General features: G+C 43.4%; 1 protein-coding gene across 2 annotated transcripts in view; it reads left to right on the forward strand.

Moving 5' to 3' along the window:
• GPCPD1 (glycerophosphocholine phosphodiesterase 1) overlaps positions 1-24527 on the forward strand; it is a 92314-nt gene that overhangs the window by 25836 nt on the left and 41951 nt on the right. For both annotated transcript variants that reach the window (XM_077282656.1, XM_077282657.1), the window contains exons 6-8: positions 6479-6520; positions 17355-17478; positions 21113-21356. In XM_077282656.1, the coding sequence (XP_077138771.1) occupies positions 6479-6520; positions 17355-17478; positions 21113-21356 (410 nt within the window). The remainder of the gene's footprint in view (positions 1-6478; positions 6521-17354; positions 17479-21112; positions 21357-24527) is intronic.

The following is a 24527-nucleotide window of genomic DNA, read 5'->3' on the forward strand; positions in this document are numbered from 1 at the left end:
AAAAACGTATGTCGACTGACCATGATGTCACACTCCCTTCCATCTATATTTTTGTCAAGAAGTAAGGGGACACATGGAAGTCAACCTGATTGTAGGATCAAGCTACACGTGGTCTTTTTGTGGTTCATTGCCATTGGAGAGACGAAGGTCGTCATAGGAGCAGTAGACCTGAAGATTGCAGTCAGTTGCATAGTTTTTGCTTTGTGTTTTCACATGTTTTATTGAGATTTTCATATGTCAACATCACACAAACATTTTGATAACGATATCAATGAGTTTGACACGGTCTTATAAATTCCATTTTGCACAATAGCGATCAATAATTTTCAGCTAGATTTAAGAAGAACAATTATTCAAGTGGTAGAAAAAAAAGAGAGGAAAAAACACATTAAGGGCTAACAAAAGCAAAGAGTTGTGAGTGGAAGGAGGAGGATGGCGAGACGAGTAGCGTTCTAATCTTACAACAAAACCAGTGTCTTCCCATATTTGCCATAGAAAGTTATAAAGTTATAAGCAGGGCTGTGAGTCGGAGTCCATTATGGTGGAGTCTGTATAAAATTGACCAACTCTGACTCCTAAAATATATAATACATTGGGTACAGTAGTACACTGCAGGATGAGCTGTATATATTTTCATAAGAATTTTGGAAAGTTATGAAATGTCCTATAAATGTCTGTTCTGTTCTGAGGATCTGGGCTTTTAGTGGAGATGAATCTGTGCTGCACTTTATGCACGTGCTCAGTAGTTAGGCAGTGCTGTGGAGTCTGAGGTTTGGCTTATTGACTCCACAGCCCTGGTCATAAGTCCTAGTTAGTGATGAGCGAATATACTCGTTACTTGAGATTTCTCGAGCATGCTCTGGGGTCCTCCGAGTATTTTTTTAGTGCTCGTAGACTTAGTTTTCCTTGCAGCAGCTGAATGATTTACAGCTATTAGCCAGCTTGATTATATGTGGGGATTCCCTAGCAACCAGGCAACCCCCACATGTACTTATGCTGGCTAATAGCTGTAAATCATTCAGCTGTCGCGATGAAAACTAAATCTCCGAGCACTAAAAAGTACTCGGAGGACCCCCGGGAAATCTCGAGTAACAAATATATTCGCTCATCACTAGTCCTAATCTTTCACACTATTCTACTTATTTTTTTATTTCTTTTACTTCTATTTTCATCATTTTGGCAGCATTAATTGAAGCTGCAGATCTTCCCATACTAGCTTCAGCCGGTTAATGACGTTGAGAAGCTCGTAATTATATTGGGCTTTTCTTGGTACTGAAATTGCCAGTTTTCATGTAAACATTAGTCTAATTGCAGATTTGTGGGATAATATTTCGGATCAACAGTAAATACTACGTTCCATGGCGACCGTGACACTGGAGGTGATAGGTTTCCTAAAGAAAAGAATTAGTAATGCTCTTTACTTTTGTAATGTTTAGTGGATTAGAAACATTAATGGAACTTTTTAGTTTAAGGTCCTAAATTCATGAGTAGTAAATCCATCCCAATCAAGACATGAAAACGAAAACAGTCCGTTCTTGCAATCTCCAGATTGCTGAAAACAGACCTTTAAAGTGTAGAAGATAGAGAGAGAAAACTAGACTGTCATAATTGTGAAACTTTTAAACTCTGATCAAGGTCACGAAAGTATGTGTAAGAATACCATGTGGATACAAAGAAGCGTGGTTAGGAAACTTCAGCTAGCATGAAAGGATGATGTTGAAATACTATTTTGCAAATCTGTGAATTTGCAATATTAATTGCACTATTATTAGAGCTGTAAAGATTCAGATTGACCCCTATTCAATATTTGAAAAAAATCGAATTGCTCTTTCATTTAAAAAAAAAAAAAGTAAATGGGAAAGTAGCATTGCCACAGCACTCAAGTTTAACGTCCTTGTTCTGCCGTTTCTTAGTAACATTTGTTTTTGATTTGTGTGAGACAAAAAGCCTGGTATGCATATAAGTGAAGCACTTCATAATAAAGATTCACTAAATTCAAGTTATTTTTATGCAAACGTTAGAATGTAAAATATAAATTTCTTATCAAATTAAAAAAAGAAAAATAAATTAAAAAAATGTTAGTTTGGAGGAAAAAATGGCATCAAATTTAAGCTGGTAATAAAAAGTCCATATGTGGTATCCTATTAATTGCTACAACCTGTACAATGTGTAGCTAATTTTTCAATAGCATGATTTTGTGACAAGATGAGCAGAATTTCCCCATGACTTGCCCCTTTACATTGTTGAGGTTGTCCAATTCAGAAATGCTTTTTTTTTTTTTCAGATTCTTTAAGTATCCTCAATTAATATGGGGTTTGGACAGTGCCTATTGTGTGTGTGTGTGTGTGTGTGTGTGTGTGTGTGTGTGTGTGTGTGTGTGAGCCAAGTTGCCCAAGCTTATATCGAAGCTCATTGATTTAAAGGGCACCTGTCACCCCGTTTTTTCGATATGAGATAAAAATACTGTTAAATAGGGCCTGAGCTGAGCATTACAATAGTGTAGTTTGTGGACCCCGATTCCCCACCTATGCTGCCGAAATACGTTACCAAAGTAGTCGTTTTCGCCTGTCAATCAGGCTGGTCTGGTCAAAAGGGCGTGTTGTCTTCCCCCAGATTTTGCGTAGTTTTCCGTTGGTGGCGTAGTGGTGTGCGCATGCCCAAGGCCCCGAATCCTCTGCCAGGAGATTTAAAAGAGCGCGCTGTTCGTTATTTCATTGGTGATCGGTGGGCGCGGCCATCTTCCTTTGGCCGCGTGTGCGCAGAAGCGGCGCTCTGCTGGCCGCGGCTTCAGGAAAATGGCCGCGGGATGCCGCGCGTGCGCAGATGGATATCGCGGCGGCCATTTTCCTGAAGCCGCGGCCAGCAGAGCGCCGCGGCCAGCAGAGCGCCGCTTCTGCGCACGCGCGGCCAAAGGAAGATGGCCGCGCCCACCGATCACCAATGAAATAACGAACAGCGCGCTCTTTTAAATCCCCTGGCAGAGGATTCCGGGACCTTGGGCATGCGCACACCACTACGCCACCAACGGAAAACTACGCAAAATCTGGGGGAAGACAACACGCCCTTTTGACCAGACCAGCCTGATTGACAGGCGAAAACGACTACTTTGGTAACGTATTTCGGCAGCATAGGTGGGGAATCGGGGTCCACAAACTACACTATTGTAATGCACAGCTCAGGCCCTATTTAACAGTATTTTTATCTCATACCGAAAAAACGGGGTGACAGGTTCCCTTTAAAGTGCTTGTCCACTGCTCAGACAACTTGTTAAATACTTCTTTCCCCCAATGTGAAATAAACATATCTTATACTCGCCTCCTGTGCCGGTGCTGTTCCAGCAGTGTCTGCGCTGGGTCGGCCAAGGCTCGGATGACATTATGGCTTCTTTCACACTTGCGTTGGTACGGGTCCGTCGCTAAGCGTCGGCGCGACGTACCGACGCACGTTGTGAAAATGTGGCACAACGTGGGCAGCGGATGCAGTTTTTCAATGCATCTGCTGCCCATTCTGAATTCCGGGGAGGAGGGGCGGAGTTCCGGCCGCGCATGCGCGATAGGAAATGGTGGACGCGACATACGAAAAAACGTTCCCTTGAACGTTTTTCCATGCCAATGGTCCGCCAGAACATGACGCATCCAGTGCACGACGGGCGCGACGTATGGCTATACGTCGCGATCCGTCGTCAATACAAGTCTATGGGAAAAAAACGCATCCTTTTTTGCAGGATGCACTTACACGACGCAAGTGTGAAAGAAGCCATGCCACATGAGTCCTGCAGACATTTGACGTCCACCATTGGGTGGGCCGAGGTTCCATCTCTTAGTTTGAGCGAACCTTGATGTCCGAAGGAATTGAGCACAGCAGCCCTTTAGCAACCACAGATTATGCCACGTGAGCCACGCAACCACTGTCACACGTGGCTCTGGAGACCCGGGGCCGACATTGTTGGTACAATAGGTGAGTATAAGGCATTTGTAGGTTACATTTGGGATTCTATTAAGAGGCTGTTTGAGTAGTGGACAAATCCCCTTAAGGGATTTTCACCTTTTCCTGGTGACACTGCAGAACAATTGAGCACTTTAATTTGCCAATATTTAAGGGTAGTGTGTACTCAGAAAATTTCCTTATATTGAAATTGTTTTTTATGTTAAATGTATCTTTTTTGGTAATTTTGTTTTCATATTGTGATCTATGTTAAAAAAAAAAAAAAAAAAAATTATAATTTTCCAGTTGGACTCCTACTTCCTGTTCTTTCACATAATTTGCATGTCCATTGGCGGCTATAGATTAAACATACCCCTATCTATATGAAGCATCTAATGAGCGTGTGCACAGGTTATTCTGCAGGGAGGGGGAGCAGGGCCAATTGTGACTGGTGAATCACAATCCCTCAATGCCTGTCCACTATTTCATCCTTCTTCTCCGCTAGATTTCTGAAACTTAACATGGACAAAACAGAATTCATCATCTTTCCCCCATCTCACGCGACCCCCCAACGAACCTATCCATTACAGTAAATGGCTGCCCACTCTCCCCAGTCCCACAAGCTCGCTGCCTCGGGGTAATCCTTGACGCTGATCCAATATCCAAGCCCTTTCCACTTCCTGCCGACTTCAACTCAAAAATATTTCGCGAATCCGTTCATTCCTCAACCAAGAATCTGCAAAATCCCTAGTCCATGCCCTCATCATCTCTCGCCTTGACTACTGCAACGTCCTGCTCTGTGGCCTCCCCTCTAACACTCTCGCACCCCTCCAATCTATTCTAAACTCTGCTGCCCGACTATTCCACCTGTCCCCCCGCTATTCCCCGGTCTCTCCCCTCTGTCAATCCCTGCACTAGCTCCCCATTACCCAGAGACTCCAGTACAAAACCCTAACCATGACATACAAAGCCATCCACAACCTGTCTCCTCCATACATCTGTGACCTCATCTCCCGGTACTTACCTACACGCAACCTCCGATCCTCACAAGATCTCCTTCTCTACTCCCCTCTTATCTCCTCTTCCCACAATCGCATACAAGATTTCTCTTGCGTATCACCCCTACTCTGGAGCCCTCTACCACAACACATCAGACTCTCGCCCACCATCAAAACCTTCAAAAAGAACCTGAAGACCCAACTCTTCCGACAAGCCTATAACCTGCAGTAACCACCGATCAACCAAACCGCTGCATGACCAGCTCTATCCTCGCCTACTGTATCCTCACCCATCCCTTGTAGATTGTGAGCCTTCGCGGGCAGGGTCCTCTCTCCTCCTGTACCAGTTATGACTTGTATTGTTTAAGATTATTGTACTTGTTTTTATTATGTATACCCCTCCTCCCATGTAAAGCGCCATGGAATAAATGGCGCTATAACAATAAAAAATAATAATAATAATCATGTGGTGTTAGTTGTGTATAGAGCTGCCTGTGAGGATAATGAGACTTCTGCAACCTCTTCTGCAATAAGCATTAAGTAAGGGTCTGAAAATAGCTACATTTTGATGCGTTTCCGCAGCGTTTTTGGATGCGTGGAATTGCATCAAATCCGCAGTGTAGTACAGTAACAATTATAGTGAATGGGAATTTGAGAATTGCTGTGCACATGCTGCTGAAAAATCCGCGCGGATTCGCTGCTTTTTTTTTTTTTCCGCAGCATGTCAATTTTGTGCGGAACGCAGCGTTTCTGCACCCATTGACTATACATTGAGTAAGAAAACGCATGACAATCCGAAACAAATCCTCAAGAAATCCACATCAATTCTGCATGACAATCTGCAAGCATTTTGGCCTGCGTTTTCTGCCAAGAGATGCAGATTTTGTGCTGAAACCTCCACAGGCCGGTCTGCAATGTGTGCACATACCCTAATACAGATTGCAATATGAAAAGAGAAACCGTTAATTCTTCTGTTTTCTATTAGGTCTATGACAGCACTGGATTAAAAGCTGGCTCGCTGAAACCTTCCAAGCTCTATGTAGAAACAGGAGGTCAATTTTGTCTGCACAAAACATAAGTCACTGCAAAAGTCTATGGCAGGGGGAAAAAGCGAGCAGCTGGGTCAGGAGTTGACATGGGTATAATAAATGCAGGGACAAGAGACTTCCTGTTTCTACGTATAACAGAGAATAGAGGATAGTTAACTGGGTAGAAAGGGAAAATGAGCAATTGTAAGTGCACAGTGCTGTATAATATGATGATTGCAATATATAAAGATGATAAACATTTTGCTGGGAGAAGGAGGAGTGCTTGGTTAACTGTGGACTACAGCTGATTGCTGGGGTTCTCATCAACAGGGAATGTGTCAGCTATCTTTTACGGCACCTTTTCAATTCAAAGGATTGTTAAACGTGGGTACCACTGTAAATGACAGGAGAAAGGAGCATTTCTAGAGATCAGGGTCCTATAGTAGTACATTGGCTGCTTGTGAAACTAAACCGTAAACCTGAATGTGATGTATTGTAAAGTGTTTCCCTTTTTTTCCACTTTTGCAGAAGAAGAATTACACCTTGACGATGGAGAATTTGGCTTCCACAGTAAGTTAAAGTTTCTTTTTTTACTGTATTAACCTTCCTTTGCCTTCTGAAGCACAAGAAAGCAAAGGGAGATTTCCCTAAGGTGTTAATGGAGAAACTGTGCGGTTTCACATGCAATAAAGTAATTGTGTTTTATCTAATACATATACCTTCAGAAAGGTTTGCAGTGCTCAGAATAGAAGCAGATCTTGTCATAAGTTTCTTGGAACTGCTAATTGAAACTGCTGGTACACAGGCTGGTAGTTGCCTCTTTTAGCAAATTCTCAACCAATCTACGCCCTTCCCACTTTTTTTTTTTTTTTTTTCCCCTGAATCACCAGGCATCTCTTTCCTGGACCTTTATGGCGTGACAAATAGGGAGGTTTTATTGCCTGTCTTGTATTTTTGACTCCTATAAATAAAATATTTGTGAGAACAGGAAGCACTAGGTCAGTTAAAACACTCGATGATTAGTAGGTTTTTTTTTTTTGTTTTGTTTATGAAAAAATGCTTTTTTTGTTCTTTCCATTTCTTTTTCTTAAAACTTCAGTAAAAGAACTGGAACATTAAAAGCCTTTTTTTTATTTTGAATTATGATTCATGAAGACATGGGCGTAATAAAATATATCATATCTTATAGTAGAATCTAGTATAAACTGTAATAAGTGTTCATCTCATGGCATTATTTAAAGGGAACCGGTCACCAGAAAAAAAACTCACAGGGGGTTAATCTGCAAGTTAATATGGTTATTAGCCTGCCTGGCTCCCGCATGTAGCTGAACGCTGCGGGGAGAAAATGATCTTTACTCCTCCTGGGAGCGCGCAGGTTTCCGTGTATACAGAGCAGCGGCTGTGTCTGCGCCTCTGGCCCTGACTGACAGACCCCAGTGCAGAGCTAAGTGCGGGGGCCGGGCAGATTAATAACGCTATAAACCTGCAGATTAACCCCATATGTGCAGGGCAATAGTGTTTATTCTGATGACCGACTCTTTAAAATTAGATGTGAGTATAGAATTATTGTCATTGTAGGATCACTGATAACATTGAGCGTTTATAGTCTTTGTAATATTGAATATTATTATTGTATGCACAGGATATGCCATACATATGGATGTGTACCACTACATCTATCTCAAGAACTGGACCATAAATGTCAGAAGGGACAACCCCTTTAAGTATTAGAAATCCTTTAAGTTATGAGGGTGTGCAGTGCGTATGCTGACAACGTGTCTCCTTTTACAACTCGAGAGTGTCAAGCAAATTACCGTTTGTTTATTTTGTGAATGTTGTCTTATATGTGGTTCCATATCAGATAGATTTGAGAATTGCATCATTTACTGTAATTTCTTCTAGGTTTGAAGTTTTTATGTTTTTTAGGAAGCGGAGACCAAGACACCCAATCTGCATGACCACGTTTTTTAGGATGATCTCACACATGCAGTTTTCATGCAGCTTTACGTAACCAAATGTAGGATTGGATACAAAAATGTATATATTTATTTTAAGTGTTACTCAAAAACTGCATGTGTGTTTCCAGCCTTACTGTGGTGCGCCTATGAGACTAGTCTATGGTGGGATAGGTCTATCTCATCATCTAGGTCATTTCTGCCAAGCGCTCTCATTGCACCTAGTGTTGCAGTTTTGCAGGGTCTTCCAAATATAACATGTGGCACTAATCTTTATATTGGGAAGTGAATGTATTCAGTTGTCACAGTGATGTGCTGCAATGTGGCGTTTGCATGTGAAACATGTTTTTGATGTGTTTCACCCATGGGAACTGATGTTATTTGCAGTAAAACAAGTGAACTGTGTAATATATTACTCATATATTTAGGTACACACTAAGAAGAATTTATTGCCATTAATCATCTTACTTTAGTCCAGTTTGCGCATAAAGGCATTTTGTCATCAGGAGTCCTCCGCCTCACAAGCTGTTTAGATGGTCATGTTGCTCACTGAAGAATGTCATTCGTATGTTTCCTTATGCAACCTGTTCTTTCCTGACCTGAAAAAAATGGTGGGTTAAATCCTGTGTAAATGAGGCTGAAGTGCTATGGGCGTGGGCACAGGATACCTATCCATTGCCGAATTTCTGCACGAGATCCACAGGGACAAACATGGCGGCCATTTTAATTACAGATTTGCAGCATATTTCGTCATTGGTGTTTCCAAATGGTGGAACCCAAAGTATAAGTTGACACGCTGAGGTGTTCTACAAAGCTGAAATTGAGCAGATTTTGTAAAACCTCTTCCAGAATGCATCTGCTGTTGTAATATGCTGTAAATTTTCCACTCGTGAGCACGTATCTAACATGGCCTGCTCACACGCTAACATGGCTGTGCAGTGTAAGGTCGACTTCATCCTTGCTACTCCACAGCTAGCAGAATAGCTTTGAAGAATTTGGTAAAGCCACAGTGCTAACTATGCACCAAATCATGTGGACATTTGGGCAGATTTTACTGGTCAATAACAACCAAATGCCCAAATTTTGAAAATATGCAAAACCCCCCAAAACAATATAATATCCCCCCAGGCAAAGCATCTGTCGACCGCTTCCAGTCTCTGTGTACCTGGGCATCGTAACCCATGTAACTGCTACATAAGGGAAGGGGCATCACCACCGCTCCCCCGATGTTACAGAAACTGGCAGGGGACCATATAGTGGCTGTACATGACAATCTGCATGCTACAGTTAAGTCCATATATATTTGGACAGAGACAACATTTTTCTCATTTTGGTTATAGACATTACCACAATGAATTTTAAACAAAACAATTCAGATGCAGTTGAAGTTCAGACTTTCAGCTTTCATTTGAGGGTATCCACATTAAAATTGGATGAAGGGTTTAGGAGTTTCAGCTCCTTAACATGTGCCACCCTGTTTTTAAAGGGACCAAAACTAATTGGACAGATTAAATAATTTTAAATAAAATGTTCATTTCTAGTACTTGGTTAAAAACCCTCTGTTGGCAATGACTGCCTGAAGTCTTGAACTCATGGACATCACCAGACGCTGTGTTTCCTCCTTTTTGATGCTCTGCCAGGCCTTCACTGCGGTGGTTTTCAGTTGCTGTTTGTTTGTGGCCTTTCTGTCTGAAGTTTAGTCTATAACAAGTGAAATGCTGCTCAATTGGGTTGAGATCAGGTGACTGACTTGGCCGTTCAAGAATATTCCACTTCTTTCCTTTAATAAACTCTTGGGTTGATTTGGCTTTATGTTTTGAGTCGTTGTCCATCTGTAGTATGAAACGACGACCAATCAGTTTGGCTGCATTTGGCTGGATCTGAGCACACAGTATGGCTCTGAATACTTCAGAATTCATTCGGCTGCTTCTGTCCTGTGTCACATCATCAATAAACACTAGTGACCCAGTGCCACTGGCAGCCATGCATGCCCAAGCCATCACACCGCCTCCGCCGTGTTTTACAGATGATGTGGTATGCTTTGGATCATGAGCTGTACCACGCCTTCGCCATACTTTTCTCTTTCCATCATTCTGGTAGAGGTTGATCTTGGTTTCATCTGTCCAAAGGATGTTCTTCCAGAACTGTGCTGGCTTTTTAGATGTTTTTGGCAAAGTCCAGTCTAGCCTTTTTCTTCTTGATGCTTATGAGTGGCTTGCACCGTGCAGTGAACCCTCTGTAGTTACTTTCATGCCGTCTTCTCTTTATGGTAGATTTGGATATTGATACGCCGACCTCCTGGAGAGTGGTGTTCACTTGGTTGGCTGTTGTGAAGGGGTTTCTCTTCACCATGGAGATTATTCTGCGATCATCCACCACTGTTGTCTTCCGTGGGCTCCCAGGTCTTTTTGCATTGATGAGTTCACCAGTGCTTTCTTTCTTTCTCAGTATGCACCAAACTGTAGATTTTGCCACTCCTAATATTGTAGCAAATTTCTCGGATGGTTTTTTCTGTTTTCGCAGCTTAAAGGGAAGGTGCCACCAGTTTTCTTGTATTTTTTTTTTTTGTGAAATTAAGCTTATAATAGTAATTAAAATGTATTAATGCAATGTTTGCACTGTTTGCAAACATTTCTATATGAAAAATATTATTTTTTTTTTAGAAATATACATATTTACCATTAGGGGGAGCATTTTCCGTTTTAGACCTCAAGCAGCTACAGTAAGACTCACCAGCTTTACTGTTAGCTGGAAAATCTGGGCAGTAACTGCTGACATCAGCATTTCCCTCCCCTTTTGGGTGGTCTAATATCCCTGGGGCAGAATGAAGAGCAGCATCACAGGGCAGAGCCATTTTGTGTGTGACTGACCTGTGATCTGCTATCACCAGCAGTTACTGCATTAGAAGCAAAGCTTGCTTACAGAGGAGCAGAACACAGTGGACTCAGCAGCATTTGGACCCAAGGAAGAGTGAAGACATCTGGTGTGCATGGAGCAGCATTAGGAGCTGTCTGACTCATCCCTCAAGAAGATAAGAAGGAGCTCCAGGTCTGCAGTGAATAGCCAGGCATTATGGAGGGAGGGGAAAGATACATTGTATGGCTAAGGGTATGTGTCCACGTTCAGGATTGCTTCAGGCTGAAAAACGCACGATTTTTTTCCTGCACAGTGGAGACAGGATTTCATGAAATCCCCTCCACTATGCTGTAACATCTGGACGCTGCGTCAAAAACGCAGCGTTTCCTGAATGTGGAAACATACCCTAAGAGTGACTGATGGGAGAGAAAAAGGCATGAAGTATGATGAGTGAGACACATATGGAGTGTGATGGGGACATACACATTGAGGCTGTGTGCACACGTTCAGGATTTTACGCATTTTTTTAGCGTTTGTTCTCTATAAAAATGCGATAAAAACAATTTTAAAGTGCATACATATGCATCCCATCATTTATAATGCATTCCGCAATTTTTGTGCATATGTTGCGTTATTTCTGGGAAAAAAACGCATTGCAGTAAAAAACGCAACATGTTCTGCGCATGCCGTGTCTCCCCCTTTGATGTGGGCTCCGGCGGTGAGCCCACATCAAAGTCACAACATGTCGGCTGTTTTGAACAGCTGACATGTGCGCGCAATAGCGGCGGGTGAAATCGCAATTCACCCGCCACTATTAACCTGTTAGCATTTGACAGCGGCATTTGACATCGGCATTTAACTACCACTTCCGGCCAGAAATGAGCGCATCGTCCACCCCCGTCACATGATCGGAGGTCGGCAATGCGTCAGGACAGTAACCATAGAGGTCCTTGAGACCTCTATAGTTACTGATGCATGCCTGCTGTGAGCAACACCCTGTGGTCGGCGCTCATAGCAAGCCTGCACTTCAGCTACGTAGCAGCGATCTGATGATCGCTGCTATGTAGCAGAGCTGGTTGAGTTGTGCCAGCTTCTAGCCTCCCATGGAGGCTATTGAAGCATGGCAAATGTAAAAAAAAATATTTAAAAAAAAAAAAAAGTTATGGCTCTGGGAAGGAGGGGAGCGAAAAACAAAAACGAAAAAGGGCTGCAGAGTGAAGGGGTTAATTTTGCGGATTTCCAACTATATTATTGCATTGGGAACCTCAAGAAAAAAAAAGCGAAAGATCCACAAAAAAAAAAAAAAAAAAAAGGGGAGAAAAACGCACAAAAAAGGCATGCGGATCCACTGCCGTGATATTCAATGCTTCACACGCCAATGACAATGCGAGGGATGCAGTGAATATACACACACGATCGACTATGGCTGCCTCTAGAGAATTGCACACTGCCTTCACACCCAGAAAGCACAGCCAGGTACAGCACAACTCGAATATAAGGTGCAACCCAACTTTCAAACAAATGTTTTTTGGCAAATAAAGTGTGTTTAATACAAAAATACTGTCATTTTATTTCATCTGAAACGTTTGGATTACTATGTGGGTGTTATAGGCACATAGGCTGGGTTCACATTAGCGTTCGGGGGCTCTGTGGAGGGCTGCGTACTTCCTCCGTTAAGCCCCGCCTACTTCTACAAGCTTCCTGCGTACCTATCATTAACATTGGGCATGCAGGACATGCGGATGCGTCGTTTTGACGCTCACGCCGACAGCACGGGAATGCAACTTGTTGCGTTCCCATGCAGTTGGCGGGAGTGTCAAAACAACGCATACGCATGTCCTGCATGCCCAATTTTAAAGATGTCTAGATGTAGGTTTTTTTCTTTTTAGTTCACCAGATGTGTCCATATGACCAGATGTAGATGTTATAGAAGTAGTTACCATGTTTTTTTTTTACAGAAAAGTAGTTGTGTTCTTCATACACTCTACGTACTTTACATGGCGGTTGAAGTGCGCAATTATTTTGAAAAATAGTGGTCACTGCAGAATCCATTAGGCAACTAATCTTTTTTTCCGATACAGAAATATAACAATCTTCTTCAAAGTGTTTTGAACACATTCTGAATTTGTTGTGCGTTTTCCCAATGCGGATTCTTTTGGCAACTGTGTCAATGTTAGTAAATTGTCCTGTCTGCTGCAGCCACAGTTTTATTCTTTCCATGGAGTATGGAAACCCATGCAATATTATTCCTTCAGACGAATTCTTCTTGGTATGACTACCACAATTGTTAACAATGCAGCGTGGCATATCTGTTAAATTTATAAAAAAAAAAAAAAAAAAAGAAATTTCAATAATTGTCTCGCTCTCCTCATCAGACTCCACGCTCTCCGTGTGGACGGGCCGGGGCTCGCTGGACTGCAGGATCAGGTCCAGGGCTGGACTGATTACATACACTTCATATATGATGTACACCGCACACATGCTGGACAACACAACCTCATTATATACACCTCAAATAGTCACACAGACACACACATACATGTACACAGCACACATGCTGGACAACACAGGCTCATCACTTCATATAGTCACACAGACACACACATCATACATGTACACAGCACACATGGTGGACAACACAGGCTCATTATGTACACATTACTCATTATTACACACACACACAAGTATGTGGCTGTGTGCACACGTAGCAGATTTTTTGCTTTTTTTTCGCGGTTTTTCCGCTATAAAAATGCTATAAAACCGCGAAAAAAACCCTAACATTAAGCATCCTATGTAACAGAATGCAATCCGCATTTTTTGTGCACATGCTGAATTTTTTTCCTGAGCGGAATCGCAATCCAGAAAAAAACGCAGCATGTTCATTAAAATTGCGGAATCGCATTGATCTGCTTACTTCCCGCACGGGGCTGTGCACACCATGCGGGAAGTAATCAGATTACGGTAAAAAAAAAAGAATTAAAATAAAAAATAGCGATATACTCACCTTCTGGCGGCCCGACCTCCTAAGCGGCTTCCGTGGTGTGTGTGAAGGACCTGTGATGACGTCGCGGTCACATTACCGCGATGAAGTATACCGCACACACATTACACACACTACAGATACCGCTCACACACACACACTAGATACCGCACACACAGTACAGATACCGCACACACATTACACACACTACAGATACCGCACACACACTAGATACCGCACACACACTAGATACTGCACACACACTACAGATACCGCACACACACTACAGATACCGCACACACATCACACACACGATACCGCACACACATTACACACACTACAGATACCGCACACATCACACACACTACAGATACCGCACACACATCACACACACACTAGATACCGCACACATCACACACACTACAGATACCGCACACACATCACACACACTAGATACCGCACACACATCACACACACTACAGATACCGCACACACATCACACACACTACAGATACCGCACACACATCACACACACTACAGATACCGCACACACACTAGATACCGCACACACACTAGATACTGCACACACACTACAGATACCACACACACATCACACACACACACTAGATACCGCACACACATTACACACACTACAGATACCGCACACACATCACACACACTACAGATACCGCACACACATCACACACACTACAGATACCGCACACACATCACACACACTACAGATACCGCACACACACTAGATACCGCACACACACTAGATACTGCACACACACTACAGATACCGCACACACATCACACACACACACTAGATACCGCACACACATTACACACACTACAGATACCGCACACACATCACACACACTACAGATACCGCACACACATCACACACACTACAGATACCGCACACACATCACACACACTACAGATACCGCACACACATCACACACACTACAGATACCGCACACACACTAGATACCGCACACACACTAGATACTGCACACACACTACAGATACCGCACACACACTACAGATACCGCACACACATCACACACACTAGATACCGCACACACATTACACACACTACAGATACCGCACACACATCACACACACTAGATACCGCACACACATCACACACACTAGATACCGCACACACATCACACACACTACAGATACCGCACACACATCACACACACTACAGATACCGCACACACATCACACACACTACAGATACCGCACACACATCACACACACTAGATACCGCACACACATCACACACACTAGATACCGCACACACATCACACACACTACAGATACCGCACACACATCACACACACACTAGATACCGCACACACATCACACACACTACAGATACCGCACACACATCACACACACTAGATACCGCACACACATCACACACACAGTACAGATACCGCACACACATCACACACACTACAGATACCGCACACACATCACACACACACTAGATACCGCACACACATCACACACACTACAGATACCGCACACACATCACACACACTAGATACCGCACACACATCACACACACAGTACAGATACCATACACTCATGTTTTACACACTCACAGACTACACACTCACACACTTCTGTCACTGTGTTGCAGAGCAGGCTGATGTCCATATGCAGCTCTTCCAGTTCTCCTGTTCACAGCAGCTCTGTCCCGGCACCTCCCCCGGTCTCTCCTTCTCTGCCAAATGAAAGCAGAGAGATCAGAGCAGGAGATAATGTCACCGCACTGAGGTCTGTGCCTCCCGCATGTCGGGATCAGCAGGGTCCTCGGTGCCAGAGAGCCAGCACAGAGGGGGAGGGGGGGGGGGAGAGAAGGACACGGGGAGAGAACGCAGGGAGGAGGCAGAGCGACACAGGGGGAGAGTGCAGCTTACCGGAGATCACTAGTCTGGGACTGTGTGCAAGTGGGGAGGTGGAGACAGAGCAGGAGGACACAGGGCAGCGTGTGAGGAGCAGAGGATGTCTGCTCAGGACGTGCGGTGCCTGGAGTAGAGGAGCTCAGCACGGAGGTAAATCACCCGATCTCTCCGGCTCCAGTCAGCGCTTCTGTCCTGCAGCGATAGAGAGTAAGTGGAGCTGGGCAGAGAGCACTGGGCTATAGTAAAATGGCTGCTAGTCACACCTACAGCAGTGAGTTGTGCAGCCCACAGAGGCGGGCCCAGCTCACTGCTAACACCCCTCCAATGTTATAGATAGGGTCAGCGCCTGTCTATTGTCTCCTATGTCCATGGGGTGCTGTAAAATGACACTGCTAGTGACGTGCTACTGCTGTGAAACCAAGATGTCAGCCCCCAGTTCCTTCTTTAAACACATATAACACACGAAATCTGTTTCACATGCATTTAAAACTTGGTTATAGCAGCATGTTATGCTACATTACAGTGATTTATTAATAATCTACAATCGCGGTACCATACCATACCATGGCTTGTTTCACCTGCATGGAGAGCTCCTTTGACCGCATGTTTACTTCACAGCAAAACCTTCCAAATGCAAGCACCACACCTCAAATCAACTCCAGGCCTTTTATCTGCTTAATTGAGAATGACATAACGAAGGGATTGCCCACACCTGTCCATGAAATAGCCTTGGAGTCTATTGTCCAATTACTTTTGGTCCCTTTAAAAACAGGGTGGCACATGTTAGGCTACTTTCACACTAGCGTCGTACGACGCACATCGCAATGCGTCGTTTTGGATAAAAAAACGCATCCTGCAAAATTGCTTGTAGGATGCGTTTTTTTCTCCATAGACTAACATTTGCGACGCATTGCCACACGTCGCAACCGTCGTGCGACTGTTGCGTCGGACCGTCGGCACAAAAAAAGTTGCATGTAACGTTTTTTGGTGCGTCGTGTCCAGCATTTCCGACCGCGCATGCGCGGCCGTAACTCCGCCCCCTCCTCCCCGGAGCTCACAATGGGGCAGCGGATGCGTTGAAAAACTGCATCCGCTGACCCCGTTGTGGGGCGCTTTCACAGTATGCGTCGGCACTTCTCATTGCGAAGTGCGTCGTACGACGCTAGTGTGAAAGTAGCCTTAAGGAGATGAAACTCCTAAACTCTTAATCCAATTTTAATGTGGATACCCTCAAATGAAAGCTGAAAGTCTGAACTTCAACTGCATCTGAATTGTTTTGTTTAAAATTCCTTGTGGTAATGTCTATAACCAAAATTAGAAAAATGTTGTCTCTGTCCAAATTTGTATGGACTTAACTGTATATATTATTTCCTGGCATGGTATACAAAGCATACTTGGTGTTGTCCCACCTCTCAGGGTGCGGCCCCCCATGTAGCTACTTTATTCCACAATTTTACTGAAACTGAATCCAGTAAAACCAGAGTGTTTGGCCGCACTCTTGGAGAGGTTTTCTTCCTATGTAAGAGAAGCCAAGCTGAAGTATCTTAGAGTCTATTTTGTGCAAAGTGCCGTCATATAGATATAAAGGCTAATAATGGGTGACCATTCATCTGATGTCTATATGCTTACTGTCAATTCTTCTGTTTGGGTTGTTTGTTACGTCTGCTAACTTTCATCTACTTTGCCAGATGGCGTTGACACTGTGGATTCCGGATGGCTGACATGTCAGACTGAGCTTAGATTACGTCTACATTATTCTGAAAAACACCCTGTTTCTATATCCAAGAAAAAATTTAAAAAGTCTAGGTTTAGGTATGGTGATAAATCGGTCTTGCGTTTTTTGTTTTTAAAAAGAGCAAAGATGGCTTTCCACCTTCTATTTAATGCTGTTTGTACAGAAAGCTGGGAGACCAAGCGCTGCTCTTGAGTCCTAATTCATCTGCCGGGTTTTGCCATGCCCCAGCTTCACCCACTTTGTCAGAGCAGGTTGAAACAGGCGTCAAAATGCCAAAAGTTGCACATTTTTAGTTGCGCAAAAGTTTTCCGCCACAATGCATCATGAAATGGACAAGATTGTCTGTCTTATAAGCCTAATTGCCCTACCGCAGGCAAAATAAGTATTGAACACAGCACCAATTTTCTAAGTACCGTATATACTCGTGTATAAGCCGAGATTTTCAGCACATTTTTTTTTTTTTGTGCACTGAAACCACCCCTCTCGGCTTATACACGATTCATTGTCCCAGAAAGGGGGAGGGGGGCAGCGGGTCACAGAGGCAGAAGCCGGTGGCTATGGCTAAAGCCCATGTCCGCTGCTAAAGAGAAATGAATATTCACTGCACTGGCAGTGAATATTAATTTCTCTTACAGCATGCACAGTTACAGCCGCAGCCTACATACCTTCCCTGCGCGCCCTCTCTGCATCTCCTTCTGGTGCTTGTCTTCCAGCCGAGCAATCATGTGTCCCCCGCTCATTAAGGTAATGAATATTCACCTCTCTTCACTCCCATAGGCGTGGAGTGATCATTCATTACCTTAATGAGCGGGGACACGTGATCGCTCGGCCAGAAGAGCTGCTGGCGCTGGGACAAGATGCAGCAATGGCGCGCAGGGAAGGTAAGTAGGATGTGTTTGTTTTGTTTTGTTTTTTTTTAAACTTAGGAACCATGCGTACAAGGACAGGGATGGGGAGCTATGCATACAAGGACAAGGGACGAGGGGATAGTGCATACTCGGCTTATACTCGAGTCAATTAGTTTTCCCAGTTTTTTTTGTGGCAAAATTAGGTACGTCCGCTTATACTCGGGTCGGTTTATACTCGAGTATATACGATAAATTATTGACGTATTAAATTGTTGATGTGTTCAATATTTTTCACCCGCTGTATTTTATTTATTAAGTGCATTTAAAACATGAAATTAATTATCCTTTTCAAAATACAGGATTTGTGTTCTGGTAAAGCTTACAGTTTTATAGATATGCTTACACACCCAGAAATACACAAGATTACTTTTTCCCAATGTTAACTTGATGAACCCCACAAGTATGGGGTGACCAGAGCGTCAATATGTCTTGTTGGGCCACACAATATTTTTTATACTACTGTATTAGTCATGCACTAACAAACAAAGCTTTGAAAGACTCTATCGGCTCTGCTACATGTGTGGTTTTGGTCAGTTTAATTTAATTAGAAGTGTTGGCCACTGAGGAATTTTTATGGTGAAACCTGACATTTTGTTGGCCTCAAAATAATATAAAAAATGATCTGAAAAGTGTGCGTTATTTTTTTTTTAAATAATCTATATTATACTTTCACGGTTTTCCCTCCAATTAAAATTATCATTCTATTTTGTCTTTTTGCTTGTAAACCTTGGCTCATTATTAATCCTGCCACTTCCCTTTACTGTAAACAGCTTCATTTGCCCTATTTAAGGGAATGGTGGTGGCTTTCTTTGTTATTCTCGGGTCTTCCCTCTGATTTGTGAAAAGTAATATGTATGTGTCATTGTATTGGCACATAGCGGATAGGACATGGCCTTTGTGCTGACTTTAGACAATCCAATCCTTCCTTTTGAGTCAGTGATCACATAGATAATTAATGACTAAACATTTTTTTAATTTTGTTTTGCTATACATGGCCACAAGATTTTTACAGACACTCCAATAGTCTTAAGATAATGGAGCAGCCCTCCACTAACTGTACAAACAGCATTACCTACCGCCAATATATACCTCAATCTATTATATGCATCTGAACGCAAAGATTTTGCCTTTCTATGAGAGAAGTTATGGTAATAAATTCTAAAGTGAATTTGTTTCTGCATTTCAAAAAATATGAGTAAGATGCAAAGTAAATTTGTTTTTCTTTTTGCCTAGCCTACCTCACAAAATCTTAATGAAATGGGGCCTTGTCATGTTGAGGTCTGTGGGGGTCTAATTGTCACCGTTTTCTCTTCCTCATCTGAATGTATTTATATATCAGACAGGGAAGATAAAATTGCTGTGTGCATTCACAAAAGAGCCCCTTCAGATCTGTGTGGCACCCAGTTAAAGAAAATGTGTCACCAAGATTTTTCTACCTCATCGGAGTCCAACATAATGTAGAGGCAGAGACCCAGATTCCAGGGATGTCTCTTATTTTACTGGCTGCAGCAGTTGTTATAGAATCTGAGCTCTGTATGTGTGTACACTGTTCATAGGCAGAAAGCTGCTGCTCCTTGGTGGTGGTGGGGTTATGAAGGGCAGTTGACTAGGAGGCAGTATACACCTAGTTCTGTAGTGATCTCCTGTTAATAAAACACTGATTTTGTTGAAATGCAGCACAAAGCCTAGTAAGTGATACATCACTGGAATCAGACTCTCGGACTCTAAGGCTATGTTCAATATTCAAATGCTATGTCCATGTTTGCAACCATTTTTTATTGTTTTTAGATCATTAAAAAAGAAAATAGTCTCAATGAATAATGTTCATGTTCTTATGAAGAGCTATGTGTCTCCATGGTAACAGACCACAAACAAGACCCCATGCAGTCTGATCCTGCAGCCCCCCCGCTCTTCCATCTGTCCCCTACTTCTTGCTGACATACATGGGTTAGGTGGCGCAGCCCCACCAATGCTTGGAATGAAGGGGCTGCAGCACTTAGTGACTGGGCTGTCTGCATTGTAACCAGGCGCGCCACTAGTAAAGTGCTGCAGCACTGTCATCATTTGGGCTCAGACCCCTACCGTATGATGGCGTAGGACAGCTAAATGTCTTCCTTTTATGAGGAATATTCTTAGAACTATTTGCCAAGTTGCTTTATTTTATATGTATTACAGCAGAAAAATAACAAATGGTTGTAGTGATGGATATAGCAATTAAACACTCTGAAAGGTCAAAATAATAAAACTCCCCTTGGTGCCATTTTCTGCTTTATAATGTCCTCGATGTTCTTCGTATAGACAGATAACGAGGACATGCCAGCTTGTGTAAAAACAAAAAAATAAAGAAAACCCAATGCATAGGTAAGAAAATAAAATGAAACTCGTAGTACGCATTTTGATTCTGCTGCGTTTCTACTAGACCTTGGATATTGAATGCAGCCGGTGGGCTTGTCCCACCTAACCACACGTAACTTCTAGGTAACCAAACGGATCCGCCTACTGAGCCCTGGCCACTTTTTCTTTAAAGGGACCTTCATCACCCGATGGTGCATGGAATTATTTTTTAGAAAGTAAAGCTCAGCAATGTATGTTTTTATTCATTTTAATTTTCAAGGCAATTTTTTTGCCTATTTTTTGCTTTTTTTATGTAAGTGCATGAAGTGATGTGTGTGTATATATATATATTTTTTTTTTTTAACAACAATCTACATTTCGCACAGTGCGTTCTTGCATTAGATCAATTATGCTGTGTATGCAAAGATATCGTAGGCTTTGCAATAACGTTTTTGTTTTGTGCTGACAGGGTGAAGTTGACATTTGGAGGCCTCGAAGAAGAGGGCGAAGATGAAGAACCAGAGAAACCATCTCCAATTCTCCTCCCAAAGATGGCCAGCACATTTGAAATCTCCTTAATAAGCAATGCGGAATTTGTGTCTCGGCACTCGCAGCCAGAATGTGGCTATGCCCTCCAGCCGGACAGGTGGTCTGAGTTCAGTGTGCACACCATGGAGCCCGATAATTTGGAACTACTTTTTGACTTTTTTGAAGTGAGTGTTTATGCAGATAGACCGTTAATAAGATGTAAAATATCGGGAGGCTGCTTTATCCTTCATGCTAGTAGTACAATGGCTCCTGCTAATTGCATCTTTGAAATTTGTACTATTAGGCTACGTTCACATTTGCGGCCAGGGCCGCAGCGTCGGGCGCCGCAGCGTCGGGCGCCGCATGCGTCATGCGCCCCTATACTTAACATGGGGGCGCATGGACATGCGTTGTGCTGCGTTTTGCGCCGCATGGCCGCAAGCGTTGGACGCAAGAAACGCTTCAAGTTGCATTTTTTTTGCGTCCAACTTGCGGGCAAAAACGACGCATGCGGCGCAAAACGCAGCGTTTTAGCGTGCGTTTTGCCGCGTTTTTGTTTGCGTTGTGCGCTGCGGCGCCGACGCTGCGGCGCACAACGCAAATGTGAACGTAGCCTAAGTGATCCCTTAGATATAGCCATGTTTCTTTGTTACAGCTCCAAGGAATTCTCCTTTGTCCTTGAGTTCACAGGATCGCATTCTTTTTTTTGTCAAGTAATTTTCCAGCTGTTCAGAACTTGGACTGTGTAATGAGTACAGTTTTAACCCAAAATCCTGAGAAATTTATATCTATCGCTATATTGGTGACTTGCTACTTATTAAAGTCAGTTTTGTTGCTTAAAAATGAAAATGTCCTTCAAGCGATCAACCAAAAAACCTCTTACAATATGCACAACATCTTATAAATGTAATTAACATAAGAACTAAATATTAAGTGCTATGTTCTTTTCTATTTTCTTCATTTATTTAAAGGGAATCGGTCACCCCATTTTTTTTCACATTTAAGCTAAGGCCACCGCCATCGGGCTTATCTACAGCATTCTGTAATGCTGTAGATAAGCCCCCGATGTTACCAGAAAGATGAGAAAAAGAAGTTAGATTCTACTCACCGAGGGGCGGTCTGGTGCGGTTTGGGTCCGATGGGCGTCACAGGTCCGGGTCCGGCGCCTCCCATCTTCATGCAATGACATCCTCTTCTTGCTTCGTGTCGTGGCTCCTGCGCAGGCATACTGATTTGCTCTGTTGAGGGCAGAGCAAAGTACTGCAGTGCGCAAGTGCCGGGTCTCTCTGACCTTTCCCGGATCCTGCGCACTGCAGTACTTTGCTCTGCCTTCAACAGGGCAGACAAAGTACGCCTGCGCCGGAGCTGCGACAGAAGCAAGGAAGAGGACATCATCGCATGAAGATGGAAGTCACCAAAACCGGACCTGTGACGCCTGATGGGTGAGTATAATCTAACTTGCTTTTCTTATCTTTCAGGATACATCGGGGGCTTATCTACAGCATTCCAGAATGCTGTAGATAAGCCCCTAATAGCAGTGGCCGCAGCTTATATGCGAAAACGGAATATTATAAATATATTAAAGTGCCTTGTCTGTCTGTAGAAGTGACTTTGTAGTTAATAATGTCCTGTGATTACAGCAGCCTCTGCACTAATTCAAGCATTAATGGGACTTTGTCAGCACAGAATGACTGTTCAAACCAAGTACGATCGCTTTGTGCATCATGGTGGGGCCAAACAGTTAAATACACCTTCTTCTTGGTTTCCATCTAACTCCATCCTTCTCTCGCCAGAGCTGTCAATTAAACAAGGGGGTGTTGAGTGAGGGAAAACAAGCAGGTGGGACGGTGTATATAAATGATTGGCCCCGCCATGAAGCACCGAGCAGCGGGACTCCGTTTGAGCAGTCCTTCTGTGACAGTCCCTTTAGTCTCCAGCCTGCTCTGTGAAAGGAGTGTGACAGCAATGAACCATCCAGAGGTTGGGGAGAGGTAACAAGGTTGTTCTACCAGCTTGTAGGAGCATTAACCCTGTCTGCAGCTCTTCTGTATCTGTAACATGACCGGCCACAGTTATTTCCCGTTGGAGAAGACATTTCTATGACTGCCATATTCATCTGAATAGAGATTTCCACCACAGCAATCCAAGTGTTTGATGTTGGTCTTGTTTGTGCAGTTTAAGGTGGCTTTTGTATAAGGCTAAGTTCACACTGGGCATTTTTTGCTGCATTTTTTTTATGCTTTCGTATGCTAATTTTCAGCTGCTTTTCACAGTGCCAGCAAAGCCTAGAGATTTCAGAAATCTCATGCACACACATTGGTTTTTTTTGTCATGTCATCAGTATTTTGTGCTTGCTTTTTTTTTTTTTTTTTTTTTTTTTTTTTTTGGGGGGACAAAGAGCATGTCACTTCTTTCAGTGTTTATTCTGTGTTTTTGACTCATTGAATTGATTAAAAAAAGGCTGGAAAAGCCGCATCAAAAATGCATCAAATCTTGCGTTTTTGCCATAGCTTCTTTCTTGCCAAGCACTCAGGTTTTGCTGCAGCAAAAATGCCCAGTGTGAACTTAGCCTTAGGCCATGTTCACACGTTGCGGGTGACCTCTGCGGGTTCTCCCGCAGCGGATTTGATAAATCTGCAGGGCAAAACCGCTGCGGTTATCCCTGCAGATTTATCGCGGTTTGTTCCGCGGTTTCCGCTGCGGTTTTCCGCCTATACTATTGATGCTGCATATGCAGCAATATGCAGCATCAATAGTAATGTTAAAATAAAAAAAAAAAGTTTATATACTCACACTCTGACGTCCCGATTTCCTCGGCGCTGCACCCGGCGGTCCGGTTCCAAAGATGATGTGCGAGAAGGACCCTTCGTGACGTCACGGTCATGTGACCGCGACATCACCGCAGGTCCTGTTCGCACAGCAACTCTGACCGGCCGGCCGCGTGCAGGGCTGAGAGGTGAGTATAACATGATTTTTTATTTTAATTCTTTTTTTTACACACAAATATGGTTCCCAGGGCCTGGAGGAGAGTCTCCTCTCCTCCACCCCGGGTACCACCCGCACGTTATCCGCTTACTTCCCGCATCGTGGGCATAGCCCCATGCGGGAAGTTAGCGGATCAATGCATTCCTATGGGTGCATAATCGCAGCGATTCTGCACAAAGAAGTGACATGCTGCGGGTTGTAAACCGCTGCGTTTCTGCGCGGTTTTTCCCGCAGCATGTGCACAGCGGTTTGCGGTTTCCATAGGGTTTACATGTTAATGTAAACGCAATGGAAACTGCTGCGGACCCGCAGCTGCAAAATCGCAGCGGATCCGCGGTAAAAACCGCAAAGTGTGAACATGGCCTTAAGGT

This window comes from Ranitomeya variabilis, chromosome 2, assembly GCF_051348905.1.
Source record: "Ranitomeya variabilis isolate aRanVar5 chromosome 2, aRanVar5.hap1, whole genome shotgun sequence".
Taxonomy (NCBI): domain Eukaryota; kingdom Metazoa; phylum Chordata; class Amphibia; order Anura; family Dendrobatidae; genus Ranitomeya; species Ranitomeya variabilis.